General features: G+C 36.0%; 1 protein-coding gene across 7 annotated transcripts in view; it reads right to left on the reverse strand.

The window, feature by feature from the left end:
- The window catches only part of Trps1 (transcriptional repressor GATA binding 1), a 242,737-nt gene that overhangs the window by 199,638 nt on the left and 23,977 nt on the right, over window positions 1–19,122 (reverse strand). The window contains exon 1 of one of the 7 annotated variants that reach the window (XM_052747795.1): window positions 2,106–2,189. The exons of 5 other annotated variants lie outside the window; for them this stretch is intronic. In XM_052747795.1, the coding sequence (XP_052603755.1) occupies window positions 2,106–2,142 (37 nt within the window). In that variant the 5' untranslated portion in view covers window positions 2,143–2,189. Of the gene's footprint in view, window positions 1–2,105; window positions 2,190–19,122 lie in introns of those variants that run through there. One more of the 7 variants, XM_052747797.1, reaches the window with a different exon arrangement.

Below are 19,122 nucleotides of genomic sequence, written 5' to 3' on the forward strand. Positions count from 1 at the left end.
TAATAACATTGTTTAGCTGTTTGCCCCTGCAACTCTTCAGTATGCAAGCAGGATCACACTGGCCCGAGAAGAATGGGTGGACCTTTGCTTCTGAACATCTCTAGTCACACAAAATGGTTGTAAAATGAATCACCAAACACAATAATGGGCTAGATGTGTAAATAATCCTTGATAAGGTGATATTTTACTTCAAGAACTAATGTTGAAGACAGAACAACCGTACTTTAAAAACTGCAGTGCTCTCTTTAAGCACCAATAATATCATTCATCAAATGTCCATATAAGTTCCTTCATGGACAAAAATATGATAAAAGAATGAAGGCTCCAGAGAAAGTGTTAGTCAGGGGGCAACGTTAACCTTCGGGAAGAAGGGGGAATGTGTGACTCTCCTTGTCACCCCATGAAAACTTCAAGGAAAAGAAGCTAGGAGCCTTCTTTGTAACTCAGGACACAGGTTAACTATGTTTTTGTAATGCTTGCATTTCAATGTTGCTTTTGTTGACAACACTTTAGGACACCTATATCTGTCTATTGGATGGGGCTCTGATAGCCTTGGGAGGACACATGAAAGATTACAAGGTAGTTTACTGGTAGCTATCCAAGGGGACAATTTGAAGGAAAAAGATAAGAATCTAAGAAATCGGTCATTGTTTAAAGCATAAAGGTAAACAAAACACATGCTGTTTTAAGTCAGGCAGAGTGACATGTGTTTGTAGTACCAGCAATTAGGAAAGCTGAAAGAAGAGCACTAGAGCCCAGGAGTTCTGGGTCAAACTGTAGAGCTCAGTCAGACACACATCTCAAAGCTGTGTATGTCTGTATGTCTGTGTGTGTGTGTGTGTGTGTGTGTGTGTGTGTGTGTGTGTGTGTGTGTGCGCGCGCTGCGCGCAGCGCGCGCACAGGCGTGGGTATTTACAAATTTAAAAGCATTTGTTAAATATGGATACATTTATATGTGTTTGTATTTATGAAATTATATTTAAACTTGACCTAGAAGACAGGATTCTCTAGTTCACAATATAAGCTGTTCCTACATGTTCAAACACATAAAACGATATTGGTTTGGGAAGCATCTCTTGCCTCATCTTCGAAAATTCTGAATTACTTCTCCATTGTACATCATCTCATCTGTATCGAACATAGTACAGTCTTTCTTTGGCCAAGTGCTTAAAAACCATAACGGTTGTGTTTCAACCTTTCCTACTTAACATACCTACATTCTAACAATGACTAACTGAAATGATATAAATGAGGTTACCCAAAACTGTAGAAAACTCTGTATGAAAAGCAGAATGTCGGAAGAAAGCATAATCTGATTCATTAAGGTTACCCATCTATCAAAATGAAAGGTGAATGGTTTATGCCCATATATTAATGTCAAAGTGATTAGAAAAATGGCAAGAGAACTAAGATAAAATACTTAAAAGTAAATTGATCTAAATACATTCATATTGGGGAAAAAAGTCATTTTTTCAGAAGAAAGAAACCTTTTAGATCTCAACTGATTTATCATTATCATGAAGAAACATGGTGGGTCAAAGGTTAAAAATGACTCCACCAGCATCATTAGCTCCTGAGGAAAAAAACACAACTTAATTAAATTACTATCTTCACAAATTCTAGTTCCTTCTTCCACCCAGGAGCAGACCTTCAGAAAGAGTATGACTCACTTATGCCTTATGCTCAACAGAGACCTTAATAATATACATTGCAAAGAACGTTAAACTGCTGAAACTTCAAAGAAGAATCAGAGAGGTCATTTGGGTTTTATATTGTGCTGTGGGGGGTAGGGGCATGTTCTTTTGAGTTGCTGTTTTAAAAAATGTAGTTAATTTATTTGAGTATACTTTGAAGTAGTTATAGAAAAAAATTTACTGGAATTATATCATCATAATTTTTCAGAGTGACATATTATGTAAATATAAGCACATTTGCAATATTTCTGAGTGGAAGAAACTCCCCTCTCAAGTCATAAGTTAGATAGCACAAGACTATAGCCACCCGCCAGTTATTATCTCTAAGACAAATAACAGATTGCACGATGTTTTACTGTGTGCCAAGAACTTTTCCAGTGAACATTTTCCTTGAAAAAATAGATCACATACTTGCAAAACCATACCCAGCATTGACTTCATAAGGCATGTGGGTGGCTTTAGAGTGCTTTCGGCACGTATTAATTCTATTAGTCAACTATCAGGAAGCTAATTGTCTTAGAAGATGTCACCAAAGACATTTTGAGAGATGATCTGTACACCTGTAAAACAAATAACACAAAAAGATTCTCTTCCTAAATAATATACAGATGCTTGAACATATCACACCTAAAATACAGCCTCACACCAGCACCCTGGGCTGGTAAAAGCATCAGATAAAAGCCTAGTCAGACCTGGGGCAGAATCCTTTCCTTTCTGGATTTTAATAATGCAGCCAGAGAAGGAGCATGATATAAAATATTATGGGACAATTTTATTTTCCAACATATTGAAATACTGGTAAGATTATTTAACCTCTGAAGCCCTCTCATCCCTAAGGACTGTCATATTTACCAATGCTGGGTAGACAGGGGATCTAAATTTGTCCACACCAGCAATGGTGTTTCTAGAGGGACTCTGGATGTCATTAAAATGCATAATCATATTAATGAATGTCAGACATCAGACATTTAGATATTGTCAAACATTTAGGACAATTTGACTTTAAAATTTTCTCATTCTACTCCATAGCAATATCCCTTTTTTAAACTAAAAAAACAAATAAATTCAAAATGCTAGTTAAAGCAGATCCACTCTGAAACAGATTTTTAGGTAACAAGGCTAGTAGGAGAAATGGACAGAAAATCAAAACTGTTCATTTACACATTCAACATAATTGAGAGATGAAGAAATACTAAATAGTGGCAGAATGGAAAGCATTGTCTATATTTACACCATTTTCCACATACACAAACACAAATCCCCTTAATTAGACCATCTAACCCAACTGCCAAGATTTCTAAACAGTATGTCCAGCCTCTCCAAATGGTTCTAAGATATAAGATATCCTTGTTGCAAAAATCTGGTTTAATCCTCAACTAATATTTCATTTTCAATTAGAACAATAAAATTTAAAAAATTCTTAAAGTTCACAATTATTTAGAACATAATAGAATAATACAATGTATTATGGTATCACTTAGATTAGTGCAGTGGAAATACTTAACATTGTAGTTTAAGACACAATGCTCTTTATTTCATTTATTAAAATTGTTAAATATACCAAAGAATCTCCTTCATGAGACTGAAACTTTTTCTCATGGTGGCTGCTTCACAGAAACAGGAAACTACATCTTCTGTTATCTAGACAATGTGAATTCAAAACTAATGACTTAGCTATGTTTCACATATCTGCATACACATCTAAACATACATATGCAAACATATCTACATGCTCACATAGATAAATATAGTCATTCATACACTTATGAAATGTTCTTATTCCAACTATCCATGTAATCAATAATCAAATTACCTGACCAGAGAAACCAATGTTCAGAGAAATTTAGGAAGAAACTAATCTCACACTCTGTGCAGTGAAAACTAGGATTTGTTTCCATTAAATGAGGAACTCTTTGAGATCAAAGGATGTAAAGTGTATGTTCTTTGTACTATCTTGATTTCAAACAAACAAAAGAATGAAAACTGTAGAAAGAAAGACTGGGAAGGAAGTCGCGTGTCCAGTTTTAGACGTGACTTGCAGGACCCATAGGATGATTATGGTAAACCCCTCCTGTTTTCTGAAGCTTCTACCTCTACAACGAAAGAACTTAACTGATTTTCAGTTTCCCCTGGCTTTGTGACTGTAATGTAATGACCCTGATAATAACATTTTAATTTCACTTTTGAAATACCTTTGTCCAATTTCTTTTCAAGATATTGAAATATAAAACTGCTAACAACTAATGGTGTCCTAAACCACCATATTCATGAATGTCCTTCACTCAGTATTTGAATTCCTTCAAACATTCAGCATCAGCTGTGAACTAAACACAATAAGCATGATTTAATTACTCTTCATCATTAACTTCAAAGAGAAAAACTATGCTTAAAAAACAAATGAAACAATTATAAGGGATCTCTTTGAACAGTGTTCTAAATGTCATTTATATATCTTTTTCTCATGGTGGCACTATGAGAAAGTGTGTGTGTGTGTGTGTGTGTGTGTGTGTGTGTGTGTGTGTGTGTGTAATCTCAAAACACTGGAAAAATTAGGGGAAGTATACTGTGTAATCTGACCTCAGCTTGGAATTTTATTGTGTATGAATTATACTATAAGTAGCACTACTGATTTTCATATTATATAATACCAGATGACTTATTCTTTTTGTTTTTCAGATAATAAAACTTTCAAGTGCTTGAAATCAAAGTTAAACACAAAAAATAAGTCATCATGCTCTAATCTTTAATAAAAAGATATTTTATACCATACTTGATTATGCCACTAGCATAAAGTACAAGGTTATTAATTGCACATTTCTTGTAGCCTTTATAAAAAATAAAAGGAGAAAACAAAGAATAAAATGTTCCTTTTGATCAAAAGTCTCCCCAAAAAATCTAAAGAATTAAGCAACTGATAGCAAAATAAAAGGGAGGTCAAGTCTTGGACCTATAGCAGACTAGATAGCTTCCATATGAACATGGAAAGTTTCTGCTTTAAGGAACATATGTGTCTGCTCATTGGTTTGGGAGGAAAAAAAAAACACTTGAATCCTGTCTACTCCATATATACAGATCAAAATCAGACTGCTTAAGTGAACTATAAAATGCAACAGACATTGTTACATTGTTTACCCAGTTCACAAACTCAAACATTACTGAAGAAGTTTAAATGTTTTCTATTTTTTCAGATTCCAGGGCAAGACTTCAATGGTAGATTTTTTTTTCTTAAAAGAAAAAAACTTCTAGTCTCACAAACTCTGTTAGATCTGGTCCTTTGTTATCTATTTCTTTTTAATTTGGGCTTTGAATCCTTAACATTCCTGAATCTTTGAAAGTATTTTTGGACATTTTAAATCCTTTTGAGATTCAAACGTCATCACCTTCAAGCATCTCCCATTAAATAAATCTCTTATTAATTCAGACCAAAATAATGCAAAATGATTATTTCTAATAACATATTTCCAAACATAAAGTCTATTAATAACCATATGAACACTAGAACTCATCCAAAGCCCTCTAAGATAAAATGTTCACACCTTTACACAACCTCTTTCAAGAAGTTTTGATGCTAAACGAAGCACGTATATTAGGCTATTATTTCATCATACTATATTCTCTATATTTTAAATATTTCATTGCAAAGGCATTAGTCCAGGTTGAAGGAGATCATGAGGTAAATTAGTAATAATGCCATATTAAAGAAAATTAATACATTGACTATTTCATTTTTAGAAGAAAACTATAGGACAGTTATTCCTTTCTTCAAAGCTTTATACTAGAAGTTTGTTTGACTATAAAACATGTCTGAAAACACTAGAACTTGCATTATTTTCACGACTTGGAATAACTAAAGAACAAATACAGATCTCAGTGTGCAAAATCAGAAAGAAATTATTCTCATTTCATAACAAATAAGAGGAAAATTCATTAAAACTATTGATTTTTTAAAAGATCACAATTTTAAGCAAATTCAAATGTTAACATTTGTTTATACATATACACATTTCCCTCCTTTTTTCCCAAAGAAAATAAAAATGTCTATAGTGAAAACCATTGATTTATACCAACTAATCTGACTGACCCACAAATTACCCTTGCCCACTAATTTGCATGTGAGTAGGCTTAACTTTATCCTTTACTTCTTTGATGAATTTAAAATTCATCAACTGGTCCTAGGGAAAATGACCAATCATAGTGTCAAGTTCAAGAAGGTTATGGCAACATATGAATGAATCTACTTAACAAGATGGCTATGAAGTGAGATGACAGTACATTGTATGAAAGCTAGATTTCCACTGATAACAAAAATTGCCAGAATCTGGTTTTGTGTGAGTATTTGACTTTCTTCCTAGCATTTGCTTTAAAATATCTGTTTATTAAAGACAGTTTAATTTCTATATATTTCTGTTACTGTGTTTCCAGTCTATCATTAAACAGATACAGGACATTCCAATCATTAATTCAATCCTCCAGTATAACTGGCTAGCAGCTGTGTCCTATAGGAAACCTGTACCAATGGATGCTAATCCACCTGGTAAAGTGATGCGCCAGCACAGACTACACAGTGGGCAGCAGGGTGACTCTAATGGATGCATACTATGGATGCTCAGTTTTCAATCACTATGAAGCCAGGGCAAGGATTCTGACACTGTGCTTCTTAATTGACTTGTTTTGTTTTAAAAGGGTACCAAGCTAAATACAAGATTTAAAGGCACACCAATTTATACTGCCAATACACTGCGTATATGAGTGTTGCTTATATAAGTAGATGAGAGACAGAAAACGTTTCTTTCTCCAAGACGAAGGGAAGTAAGCTATGCCTTCATGTGTATTAGTCCTTCCTCATGAAACTGAGAAGTAACTTAGGAACCACTGAGCTCATCCTTACCATACAACAGGAAGTAGTTTAAAAGGACTGCACCCATCTAAGGACAAATGGCCTAAAGAGAGAACCACAGAAGTGTCCAACAGTTAAAGGCACAATCATCGTGAAGATTTGATAATGAAACCATGCAACAGAAGGGAGATACTTAGTGTTTTCCTTCCATGCTTACTAAGATCTATCAGTATGAACGTTGACAGATATAAGCTAATATACAGTACTTATAGTAGAATTTCAAGCAGTGAAACAAACCCATGCCAGTGACACACAATTTGTTTTGTTTTAGATACCATCCTGCTTAGTGACACTGCTTCATTTAATAAATCAATTCACGAGAATCCATAATTGAACTATATAGACAGATGGCAGAAATTATAGGAGTCAGAGCCCCATGGTAATAAGTCTATAAGGTCTTGCCAATGAAGGAAAGTGTCTTTTCAAGTTGCCTGCCCTCTTTCTGTTTCTTGTCTGGCACAAAGAGTGGCAACTTTTCCTAATCATGTGCTAAGAAGCCAAGAGACCACAGACTAAAACTTCTGACATTATGAACAAAAATAGTTTTTCCTCCGTTTAGTTTTCTCCAGGTATTTTGTTACAGTAATGGGAAGTGCAAAGATAGCATCATTTTCCTTCTGATGAAACAAAAGAGGCCGAGCAGATTTTTCTTTTTAAAATACAATTATATTTCTAATGAAAATTAACATTATAAATATCCTTATGTGTTCCAGGAGAACATGGTTCAGGAGGTTAAGGGCACATACTGCTCTTGCAAAGGACCTGTGTGGGTTCTTACCATCCACATGGCATCACACAAGCACCAATAACTTCAGTTCCTGAGTATTTGATAACCTCTTCTAGTCTTTGGTCCCCAAATATGCAAGCTAACACTCATCCATATAGAATAGAAATAAATCAACCTTTCAAAAACACGTCTATTTTTGAAAGCAACATAGGATAGTAAGGTGTAACAAACTACAGTTCCCTGTCTGCTAGGACAATAATGTTCTAAGGATAAATTCTAAAGGTATACACAGAATCTATACACAATTTGGGTACTAGGCTTAGAAATCTTCTGCTATGTGAGTCATCTTTGAAAAGTCATTTATTTGAGAACATTCTGCCTGTGTTCACCCCCATATTCAGTTAATCTCTGTCTGAGATTTTGAGATGGTGACTGTTTAAGAAAAGATGACACGAAATCCAAGAACTTCTCTTATGTCCTTCTCATGATACTGACTTCTAAAAAAGAAATGAAAGACAAGTCCTTGATCAAATTAAGCTGAGTGGAAACTGTATACTCTGCAGCCCCACCCCCACCCCCAGATATCCACAATGTATATTAGCAATTATAGCTCTAGGAAGTCTTAGGGATCAGAGAAGATGGAGTCTGTTCCATTTGGACTTGAATTTCCCAATTCCATTTGTCTTTATGTCACAGGATATCACTTACTCCCCAAACACTAAAATTTCACTGAACATGGAGAAGATGTTGCTTCAAGTCAGCATGGCTCAAGAAAAATCATAACCAAAGACGTCAGAGGATGGAAAAGGCAACTTCTTTCACTTGGCAGGGAAACGATGATGTTTTCAATTTGTTTATGGTTTTGAAGAGGTTTGCTGCTGCTTTTTAATACAGTTTGTCAGTAGTAAAGGAAGATTGAATGAAATATAATATATAACAACAGAACAGAATCAACATCTGGAAGGATTGAGTAATAGCACAGGATTACAGACACTGAGTGGAAAAAAAGCAGAAGATAAAATATCAATGTATAATTAGATCAAAGATCACAGATTTCCAAGTCATACCATTCTTTATTACTCTTGACGTATAAGCCCAATGTTACCTCTGAATTTAATACCAATACTCATTAAATATAGGGGCTCTAATTTTTTCTGCCAGTCTAATTTTTAAAGCTATTCCACGACAGAAATCAGTTTAAAAATTTCTAAGAATCTAACTCAGGTTATCTGGCTTGTGGGGCAAGGGCTTCTACAAGCTGATCCATCTTATGAACCACTCTCTCATTCTTTTACAAATAGTTTAAATTTAATTCTATTAAAATTAACCAACTATGGCAAGATGTTTATCAAAATGTGGAATGTAAAAGGTATGAGAAAAAGACTTAAGGTTGCATCAAAGTGTCTCAGGTCCCTAGATTTATATTCTGTGGCTCTCAAATACTTGAAAAAATATACTTAGTCTCCAGTCCCCTCCATGGTTATTTACCCTGCTTCTACAAACTCTAACTCATTCTCTGTCTCAAGCTTAACCAGACTAATAGTAAAGGACAAACAGCAGTGCCTGGGATCACGGTTGGAAAACCAGCATCTAGTATAAACCCCAGTCTGTGTTTGCGTGTTTTTACAGCATGGCTTAATATTAATCTGGCTGATGATTCTGATTGACAAAAATAACATAGATCATGTGTCCTCAAGGAGGCTGTCTACCTTATGCTTGTATAACCTGACAAATCTCATGGAATAATGAGCTTTGCTATTGTCTTATTGTTAGTATATCCTGTAAAAAATTTAAACAAGAGAGAAGAAGATACGGGGAGAGGGAAAAGTAGAATGGATAGGAGAGGAAAAGAAGAAAGGAGAGAAAAGAAAGAAGTGAAAGGGGGTGAGAAACAGGAGATAGATGATAGATAGATAGATAGATAGATAGATAGATAGATAGATAGATGATAGAGCTCACACTAGGGTTCTACAAAGATGCTGAATTAATTGAAACAGGGAACAAAAGGTTTGAAATAGTTTTAAACAGAAAGCTCAAATAGGGGTTAAAATCACACTGAGAGCCAATTTTGAAAGAATGAGCATACATGTAGGTTGTTTAGTGCCCCCACAGTCCCCACTTTGCCCATTCATATATAAAAAGAACAGCAATTTGTTGCATGTGGGTGGGAGAACAGAATTAGCTAGGGCAGAAATTAGCTCACTCATGAAGTATTTCACATAGGTAATTAACCTTCCATTTCAAGTCCAACGTAAACTTAAACTTACACACACACACACACACACACACACACACAAACACAAACACCTTCAGAAAAGATTTTCACCACCTGTATCCCAATTAGTCATTTCTTTTCTCCATCCATCTTCATGTGGACACCTGTCATAACAGAGTAAGGGGAAAAACACTGACATAATTCTAGATTCAGGTGTTTAACAATTTGTTTCTTCAAAAATCTAACTGAATGAAGAAAAAAACAAAATTCAGAACTAGACTCACTTTAGGCTTACAATCCTGCAAATCCATAGAAATTATTAAGGAAATGTGTGGTTGGTGTGAAAATGTGCCATGTTAATGCTGCAATGAGCCAGTAACTAGAGCAAAGGTACATCATTTCACCTGATTTAATTTGGATTGGCTGTCTTGGGTAAAGTAATAGTTTAAAGACATTTTACAGGTAAAGCAATAAAGTTTAAGCCCTTACTTAGGCATAGGCTGAGCACTGGGCACAACTGGTTGTTAGAGCACGAAACGTGTATTATAGTACTAGCTTCAAGTTATATTTTTCATGAAGCCTCTGGCATTTTCATTTTTCTTGAACAACACTTCTAACATATTTGTAGACATAAAGGCCACGTCACTTTCAGACATTTACATGAGATGCATTCTACAAAGGCAACGATCATGTATACTTGTTTGCCTTCAACAGCACTTGCCATACTATAAAATGCTGATATGTTGATGTTTTAGGGCATTCTATTAGACTGTGAATTCCATAGACCAGAAAACTTCATTATTAACATTACTGTTAATTAAAATGACCAATATATCACCATTTATATGTGCTATATATTAATCAGATTATTGATATATAATCACTTAACATCTATAAATATCTACATGCTATCCATGATCTTCCAGCTTCCTCCAGATGGATCACATCTAAGACACATTTCCACATTTGGCAATGTCATTCTGTGTCAGTGATCATTGGAAAGATAAGACAAGAGACATGATTTTTTTCTAAAGCTTGGTGATACCATCCATATATGTCCCTCACAGAGACAAGCCTGAGGTAAGGTATGTACTCACAAACAGTCTTACTGGATGGATAGACATTAACATTCTTAAAATTTTCTGTGTATGATTTCTCTCTTCCAATGTCAAGGAAGCCTTAAATCTCTTGACATTGAATGGGTCCCAGAGAATGAATGGTAAACTAATTCCAGGACTGTCTTATCATCATAATACAGTCTAATCAAGATACACAGACTCAAAGCATTGTGTCTGTACTTATACTGGATAAGGACTCAACTATCATGGCCCAAGATCCATGTGCACAAGGCAGTAAATGCACAATTCATGAGAAATAAGCATACATTAACTTCCTTTTCAAAATTATGAGTCGCAGGCTGGGAACACTACTCCATGTTGATAAGGTGTTTGCCATGCAAGTGTAAAGAACGGAGTTAGGATCTGTAGCACTCACATAATAGCTGGCAGGCACAGCAGCCCAACTCTAATCCCAGCCCTCAGGAGATGAGGACAAGGGATCTGTGAAACAAACTCTTGAGGGAGAGTAGCTGAATCAGTGAGCACCAGGTTCATTGAGAGACACTTCCTTAGTAGTAAAGTATACAGAAATTGAGGACACCTGACATCAGGCTTTGCCCTCCATCTGCATGTGCATAGACCTGTACATGTATTTAAACACACATAGGCCCACAGAGATGCTAACAAGAACGCACAGAAAAGATATATCTTTATATATTTAGATAGATAGATGGTAGATAGATAGATAGATATCAATAAAAAGTAAAAAAATTAAACCCGTAGGGTATAAAAAGAACACAGAAAAACATCAAACATTTAGATCAGACTCCTAGCAACTTAAACATCTGGAAGGACACAAAACCATGTTTAATTTCAAAGACACACAAACACATACCATATGCATGCACATACATCAGTACTCATAGAATGATTCTTTGTACTGTCAAAGCTATAAACAACCAAAATATACATGAATAATATACAAACACACAGTGAAGTATGTAGTTCTATTATACAATATTATAGTGAAAAATGAATGAAGAAACCACATACAATATGTTACCTATGAAATGTTCAGCACCAGTGAATGCATGTAATGCTCATAAATGCTGCAAATTATTGTTTGTAGGCTTCAAAACCAAGCAAGGCCAAACTACATGTTATCAGCCAGGAGAAGAACTGATTTTTAGAGGAAGAAATCAGGGTGAAGATGGAACATGGGAGCTTAAATTACAAAATATGTGTTTCTTGGTAAGCGAGACAGTTTCACAGGTGGATGCAGTTTGTAATAACTCTTAGGATTCTTGTGCTTTATGGCTACACGATTAGAGCCCATGTGATGTTTTCCCCCAGTAAAATGTGGAGAAGAAAGCATGGCCAGATAGGTTGAGATGAAATATTTCAGTGGCTATATTCTTATACTTCACCTACAAGGCCCTCATTAAGTAGAGTTAGCCATTGATGCCTCAAACCCACATTCAGACAAGGAGCTTCTGTGTACAGAAGCAGGCAACGGGTTGAGAAAAGGAACAAACTGGAAAATTTAGAGAAAAAAAAAAGGTGGATTCTAGACTACAGCAATTTAAGAAGTAGAGGGTTTGAAACAAGAGATAAGAACTAAAAATAAGAGGAGAAAACAACAGAGGCACGACAGATGAAAAGATAATCTGGGACAATGAATCAGAGAAAAAAGAGAAAACCTTTAATCTAGGACTGTTAAATGAGGGTGCCGGGAGGAACCAGGGACAGACACATCTGCAGTTATTATATATGCAAATCATCATAGTGATATAATTAATGTCCAATTATAAAAATAAACAACTTTGTATACAACTGTATCACAAAGACAAGCTAAATTAAAGTGGATGCCAACCATTTACTATATATGTACTACCTCCTAATTATGTATTTATTTTCACACAGAATTTTCCCACTTAACCCTCAGCAAAGCCCTACAAGTTATCTATCAAACACACTTTACAAGTGAGAAAACTGGATTGGAAAGAGGGTCGAAGCCACTTGCTTGTCTTAACAGACTAGACCCTTCTATAACAGTCAATTCTAGAGTCAAGGATTTTCTTCAGAGATTTCACCATCTAAATTCTTTAATCCTTTATAAGACTGAACAAAGACTTTTGTTCACATTAAATGTATCAGATTCTAACCCCACCTAAAGCACTTTCCATAAGTCTGTCTAAAACAGGAAATCAAGACATTCCATCTTACAATGGAATACTGAAGACTGACTACTCATTTTGCATGAAAAAAGTTAATAGGTAAAATTCTATTCGTTTCAAGCTTCTACTTGGTTAATATTTTCTTCAGACTTTGGCTTCTATTTTCAATTAAATGCTTTCTAAAGTCCAGTAGTAACAGACCAAAAAAAAAAATGAGAACAAAGCATAATAGGCAAACCTTAAAATATTCTTTAAACTACTTCATTTGTTTTGTGAGTATATATACAATATATAATGCAATCACACTTTATCATGAAAAAATTGTTCCAAATTCTAAAATATAACAGCACTCATGAGGTTCTTTCTGGAAAAAGAAATAATCAAAGACTAGAGTCAGCTAAATCATCATCTGAACGTCTCATCCATATGGACTAGATGATCTGAAAGACTAGCTGGACCAAGGAGGTAACCCCCACAGCCTAGTGCATGCGTGGAAGGAAAACGTCAAACATTAGAGAGCACTAACAAGCTGAAACCAGCACTATCCAGGAATGTCTTCTAATGTCCAGAAACCGCACTGGAAAGAACAGTGTTTTAATCTTTGCTTCAGTAACTTCAACACTGAAACAGCTAATCACATCAAAATGTCCAGAATTATGTACATTTGTGAGAAAATGCTAATGATTAAGCTGTGTATTATCTGAATTTTTTTTCTAGAAACCAGTCAAAAGTATCTCTTGGCATAGGACCTACTGAGTATTTGCTTGTATGTCTTGTGTAAATATTACAAAGCTGACCAGCTGCTTTGATAACTGAGGCTCACCATCACCACTAAATTAACATCACATGTGTTTAGATATCACAACTTTTTAAGGGCCAACCATGCATCAGGTGTCCAGCAAGACGTGCAAAGAATAGACATGAAAATTCTCTCACTGAGCCTATAGGCTTGGGGGGGGGGGGGAAACCAGGAAACAGGGTACCAGATCTACGTGTGATCTAACAAGAAGGGGTTCCTAGGATAAAAGTACAGAAACAGGCCAAGTAAAAAGATTCGATGCCCACACCGAGAAGGAGCTATGTACTTCTTAAGAGAACTGAGAAGGTCTGTGGTATTAACACTGGCTGTGAGTTTAGGTTAAATTTTTATGAAACAAAGAATGAAGCAATTTCTGTAGAAAAAAAAACCTTATTTCCTTGAAAAGCATTATTGACAACTAATTTATCATGTACATTCACCAAATGCTATATGAACATTCCATACACAGTATTTACTCACTTGGTTATAAATATAATGTCTATATAATTATCATGGAAAACATTTGAAATGAAATAATAACTTATAAATACTTGTGGCTATATTTGGCTGTCTTAAATTGATCTCTTTCTAAAAGTTTAATATTCTTGTCCTGAAGAACAAAATAATACATTTAATTTCCAATAAACCTTTTTTTTTCCATGACATAAGTGAAGAGGTATTAATGGTTCAAAAATAAGAGAAGAAGAAGGAAGAAGAGAGGGGGAGAGGTGGGGCAGGAGGGTTGGAAAGAGCAGCATCAGATGTCTTATCTACAGTCTACTCATGTGCAAAGACGTTTTACACTTCAGATTTCCCAGAGAATTCATTCACCCATAAACTATGCATTTATGACTTCCATACTACACTTAACTTCTAAGATGAAAGTTGGCCTTTCTAGAATTGCTGACTAGCTTTATCAGAGAAACAAGGCTCACAGTAAATACATAAGCTACAAGGCAGCACAACACAGCACTGGAGCAAAGTGAACAACACAAACATGAAATCTCTTAGAAGGCAAATAGTGAGCACTAACTGTTTGCTGTGTTTCTTATCGGGTCTATTCCTCCAATCATAACAAATAACTCAATATGGGGGATAGCATTAGAGGCACTTATGAGTGAAGAATGTCTTCATGTAGAATTACACAGTATAATGGTAGGGGACAGAGAGTGCATCCAGAGATACAGAAGTGAAACATGGGGTTACTACCTACTATAAACAGATACCGAAGAACAGTGAAGAGTCAGGATTTAAAACAAATGGTTGCCTTGAATCCTGTGGTTCCAAAGGCAGCTAAGGTAGAAGTTTGCCTTTCAGTAATGCTGGGCCACCCTGGAAACACAAACCCACTTAAAGTTTCTAAAAGGACGAGAGAAGAAAAAAGTAAAGCAGACTGGCGTGGCATAAATACAGAGGAAGAGAACGGGAAAATGTGAAACAAAGTTCTGCATTTCAAAAGGAATTCAATTCTAATCAGAAATAAGATCAGAGTAGAAAAACTTAGGTGAGGTGTTCCAGGATCAGAAGAAAAGATCACACTGCTGATACATGCTTGTGAGTGATTAATGGTGTTCAATCATTGGGATATTTGCACGCAGTCAAAATCTTTAGTTAAATTAGAAATGTGACTGCCACGTTTTTGTTTCATTATTGTTCATCCTACCTGAATGATGTGCTACCATTCAAATGCTATTCTTGGGTCAGACAAACAGTCAATGAAAAACAGTATAATAAACATTTGTTGGCTGAATGTATAGATGTTACTGGAATTGGCAAACTTATTGAAACCAGGGCAATAGGATAAATCAAGGGCATAACTTACCCTATCTACTTGTCTCTTTTGATCTATAGTCAATGAAAAGTTATGTAATAAACATTTGTTAGCTGAACTTCTCAAAATTACTGAAATTGTTGAAACCACACAATTGGATGAATCAAGTGCATAACTTACTTGACTCTTCTGTAGAACCCGAAGAGAACATTCTAGCCCTATCTAAGCAGAGTCCTTTTAGACTCATATGCTCTTACACTGCATTTTGTAGTTTTCCAAAGTAAACTGAAAGATAAATCTAGACCTTCCAAAATGAGTCCACATCTCATTAGTCCTCTTTGGAGCTCATTAGAACATTGTCAAAATCTAAGCAATTATTCTTCTAAGATGTTCTGGTCCGTGAAACTCAGCACTTTCCATACTGGCCCGAGGCCTCTTTACTTCCAGTAAGATCTATACAGATGCAACCATGGCAGACTTCACAGTGAGGAACCAAAGCTTCACTTAAAACCAGTAGTTTACTTCATACCAACACATAAATCTCCCATTGCTAGGACAGGCGAACTGTCGCATTCCCAAGTAAGAAACTGTAAGCAGAGGTTAGTCCTCTGTGTCAAATTAATACTTCTAAGCACCTTCAGTGGAAAGTCCAAAGGCATGGGCAAAGTGAACAAAACCCTCTAGCTTGTGAATATCTTGTGATACTTTGAATATAATTAAGGCACCTTCACACACAAGACAACACGGCCTTTCAAACAAAACATTAAACATTGTTCTCAAGTTTGAGGTCATAGATCTTTCAAAAAATAGTAGTAATAATAATAATCCTGGAATAATGGGTTCTCCTTGAGGTTAGGTAGGTCAAAGAAAGAAACACACTTACATACAAGATTCTCATGGACACAAAGACTTATGTACACATATTAAGCAAAAGCAATGTTTTGCTTTTTTGATCAATATTTTCTCTTATTTCCTATATTAATTTTGTACTTACAGGTGCTTAAACACATAGGTGTGCACACAGGTGCCATGGAGGATGTGGAGGTCAGAGGATAATCTCTGGGACAGGTCCTCAGCATCTACCTTATTTGAGGCAGGATCCCTGTTCAAGGCTGTGCTCACCGGGTTAGCTGGCCCATGAGCTTCTGAGAATTCCCTTGTCTCCACTTCCTGTATTTTGTAGGAGTGCTGGGAATGCAGACATGAGTACTGCCACATCCAGCATTCCAGGTGCTCTGGCAATTCCAATCCAGGTCCTGACAGTTACCCATGTATAAGTTTGTCCACGGAGCCCCCTATCCAAGCCCTTTTCTGTTTTTTCTTTATCTGTGGTGTCTTATCTCCTACACTAGCATGTATAATTTGCCTGGTAAACAAAGTTACCGTTAAAGGAATAATGTCAGAAGAAGGCAACAAGCTAACAATGTGCATTAAACAATGCTTGGTCAGTTATGGTACTCTGATGTCTAATAGAGCGTTCCTCTGGAGGATAAGGTTCTGACTTCGGGCACACAGTGGGCACCCCGTGAACGAAACCTAGAATGTTGAATCAGCAGTACTTTGCTTTAAATCAATGTTTCCCCTGAAGAGTTTGTACACTGACCGTATGATCCAGATCAAACAAGAGCAGTGGAGAGACCCTTGCTTGTGCATCTCTTTAACTTCTTAAACTAGCCAATCCTCTGTGGCGACATTTGCCATACACTGAACGTGCAGTATCAGAATGGAAGTTAGTGTGTACTAATCAGTACCAGAATTTTTAAATTCGCCATTGTTTCCATGGAATCTCCTATGCAATGCAAAGACTGGTAAATAATTTAATTATCAATTTCATTGCTTTTAAAGAAAAAAAAATATGGTTTCTAAAAAGCATTCTGTAAAAATTTTTATGATGGATTATTAATGTTATATATCTCATACTATCTGAATCAATTAAATAGATAAGCACATAGCTAAATATTTAAATAATAGTATCCTAATTTGAAAATGGTTAAGTTTTTATATGATGAGAAATGCTTTTTTTTTCTCCCAAAACTACTTAAGGAGCTAAGATCCCTTCCTTGCTCCAGAATGCCTCCCAAGGCAAAGGGGAAGCATGGAGTTTGCAGCAGTCAAGAGACACTCAGGTCTACAATTCAAAATTAAATCTTCACAACAGTAACAGCAGTACAGAGCTGCAGATCCAATACTTCAGGGACTGGGGCAGATGGAATACCACAAATTCAAAGCCAGCCTGGGCTACAGCATGGATTTTAGGCTAGCCCAGGATGTTTAAATAAGACCATGTCTCAAAAAGTCAAAAACAAACAGAAAAATCTTGAGCAGGGCCTGATGGCTCAGACCTGAAATCCCAACCTCATGAGTCTGAAGTTAAAAATCCAAGGCCAGCCTGTGCTGCTTAGTAAAACTTTGTCTCAAAAAAAGAAAATTCTATAGAAAAAAAAAAATGGGTGAGGGTTGATAACTTAATGGTGGATCACTTGCTTAGTGTGTGTAAGACTCTGGGTTCAGTTCTCAGTACTACAAATAATACTAGTCATAAATTAAATTAAATCCTCCAATTTTTCTAGACGTCATGGGGGTGAGGAAATTAGAGTGCTCATATCAACCCAGGGCCTCTGGGAAAGGAGTTGTTACTATCTAGCAAACTACCCTGACTGTCTCTGTTTACACAGGACCGGAAACAACTGCAGCTCAGTGAATGCTAATACACCCACTGATGCTGAAAAATGAAGACCATATTTGAATTGGGGTAGGTTCTCGGTGAGAAGAAAGACCGGGTACTACTAAAAATGGCATCCCGGTATCTCATTTGATCCACACACAGTTCTGACAGCAGCACCTGCCAGGAAACATTCAGAACTAGCACTCTTGGCTAGGAACATCTTTGCTACCATTTGTGCTACCATTTCTTCTACAGGAGAGATAAACCTTGAAGGTTTGAGTCTGGCCATGAGAATTATGAATTTACCCAAGCATGTGGGCTTACACAAGCATCCTGGAGCAATTGCACTGTTTATAGAAACTCAGGATGACAGACTGAATCTGGGTTGGGAGATGCAGTACATCACAGTCTGCATTCGTTCCTAGCAAGTTTTCTGTTTTGCAATATAACTTCAAATATTTCTGAGGAAATATGGTAAAGTGATTATCCTTCTGGAGCTGGATCCACTGACACTGTCGCATTAACTCACAGCTTGTTAAATACTCTGCCATCTTTCTATAACATTCTTTATTATGAGACTAGAATCAGCATATGGGAATTGCTCTTTTCCTGCTACACTGAAGTCATTACTAGCTACTCATCTGTGACATGTACTCGTTCTTGTAACCAAGAATTTTAGCTTCACAAAATTTAAAAACTGCCACATTGTTTCTTGGCATCCTTTCAAATGTGATATTATTTAAATTTTGGAAAACTCTATCTTAGCGAACACATTAGAGGGTGCCAGGTTAAAGGATGCCCAAAAGGAACAGCAAGATCGCTGTGGGAGCCAACCACAGACCTTTCTTCTAATCTTTAGGGTCACATGCCTTTCATTAGAGGCACATGGAATTACACTGAGCTCAACAAATACATTTCAAAACAGTTTATCAAATTACCAGCATATAGAAATGAATTCCAGTTACCAAAGATAAGTATTGGAAAACAACTGTGATGTGGAGATGAAAAGCTTCTGGTACTTCCTCCAGTTCCCAAAGTCTAGATGAGTAGGTTTTGTGTTTGAAGCACAGATATGGACAAACACAAGGCACCATTTATTAAACATAAATATAAATAAAA

The sequence above is a fragment of the Peromyscus californicus genome, unplaced genomic scaffold (genome assembly GCF_007827085.1).
Source record: "Peromyscus californicus insignis strain IS unplaced genomic scaffold, ASM782708v3 Scaffold_20__1_contigs__length_68692818, whole genome shotgun sequence".
NCBI lineage: Eukaryota > Metazoa > Chordata > Mammalia > Rodentia > Cricetidae > Peromyscus > Peromyscus californicus.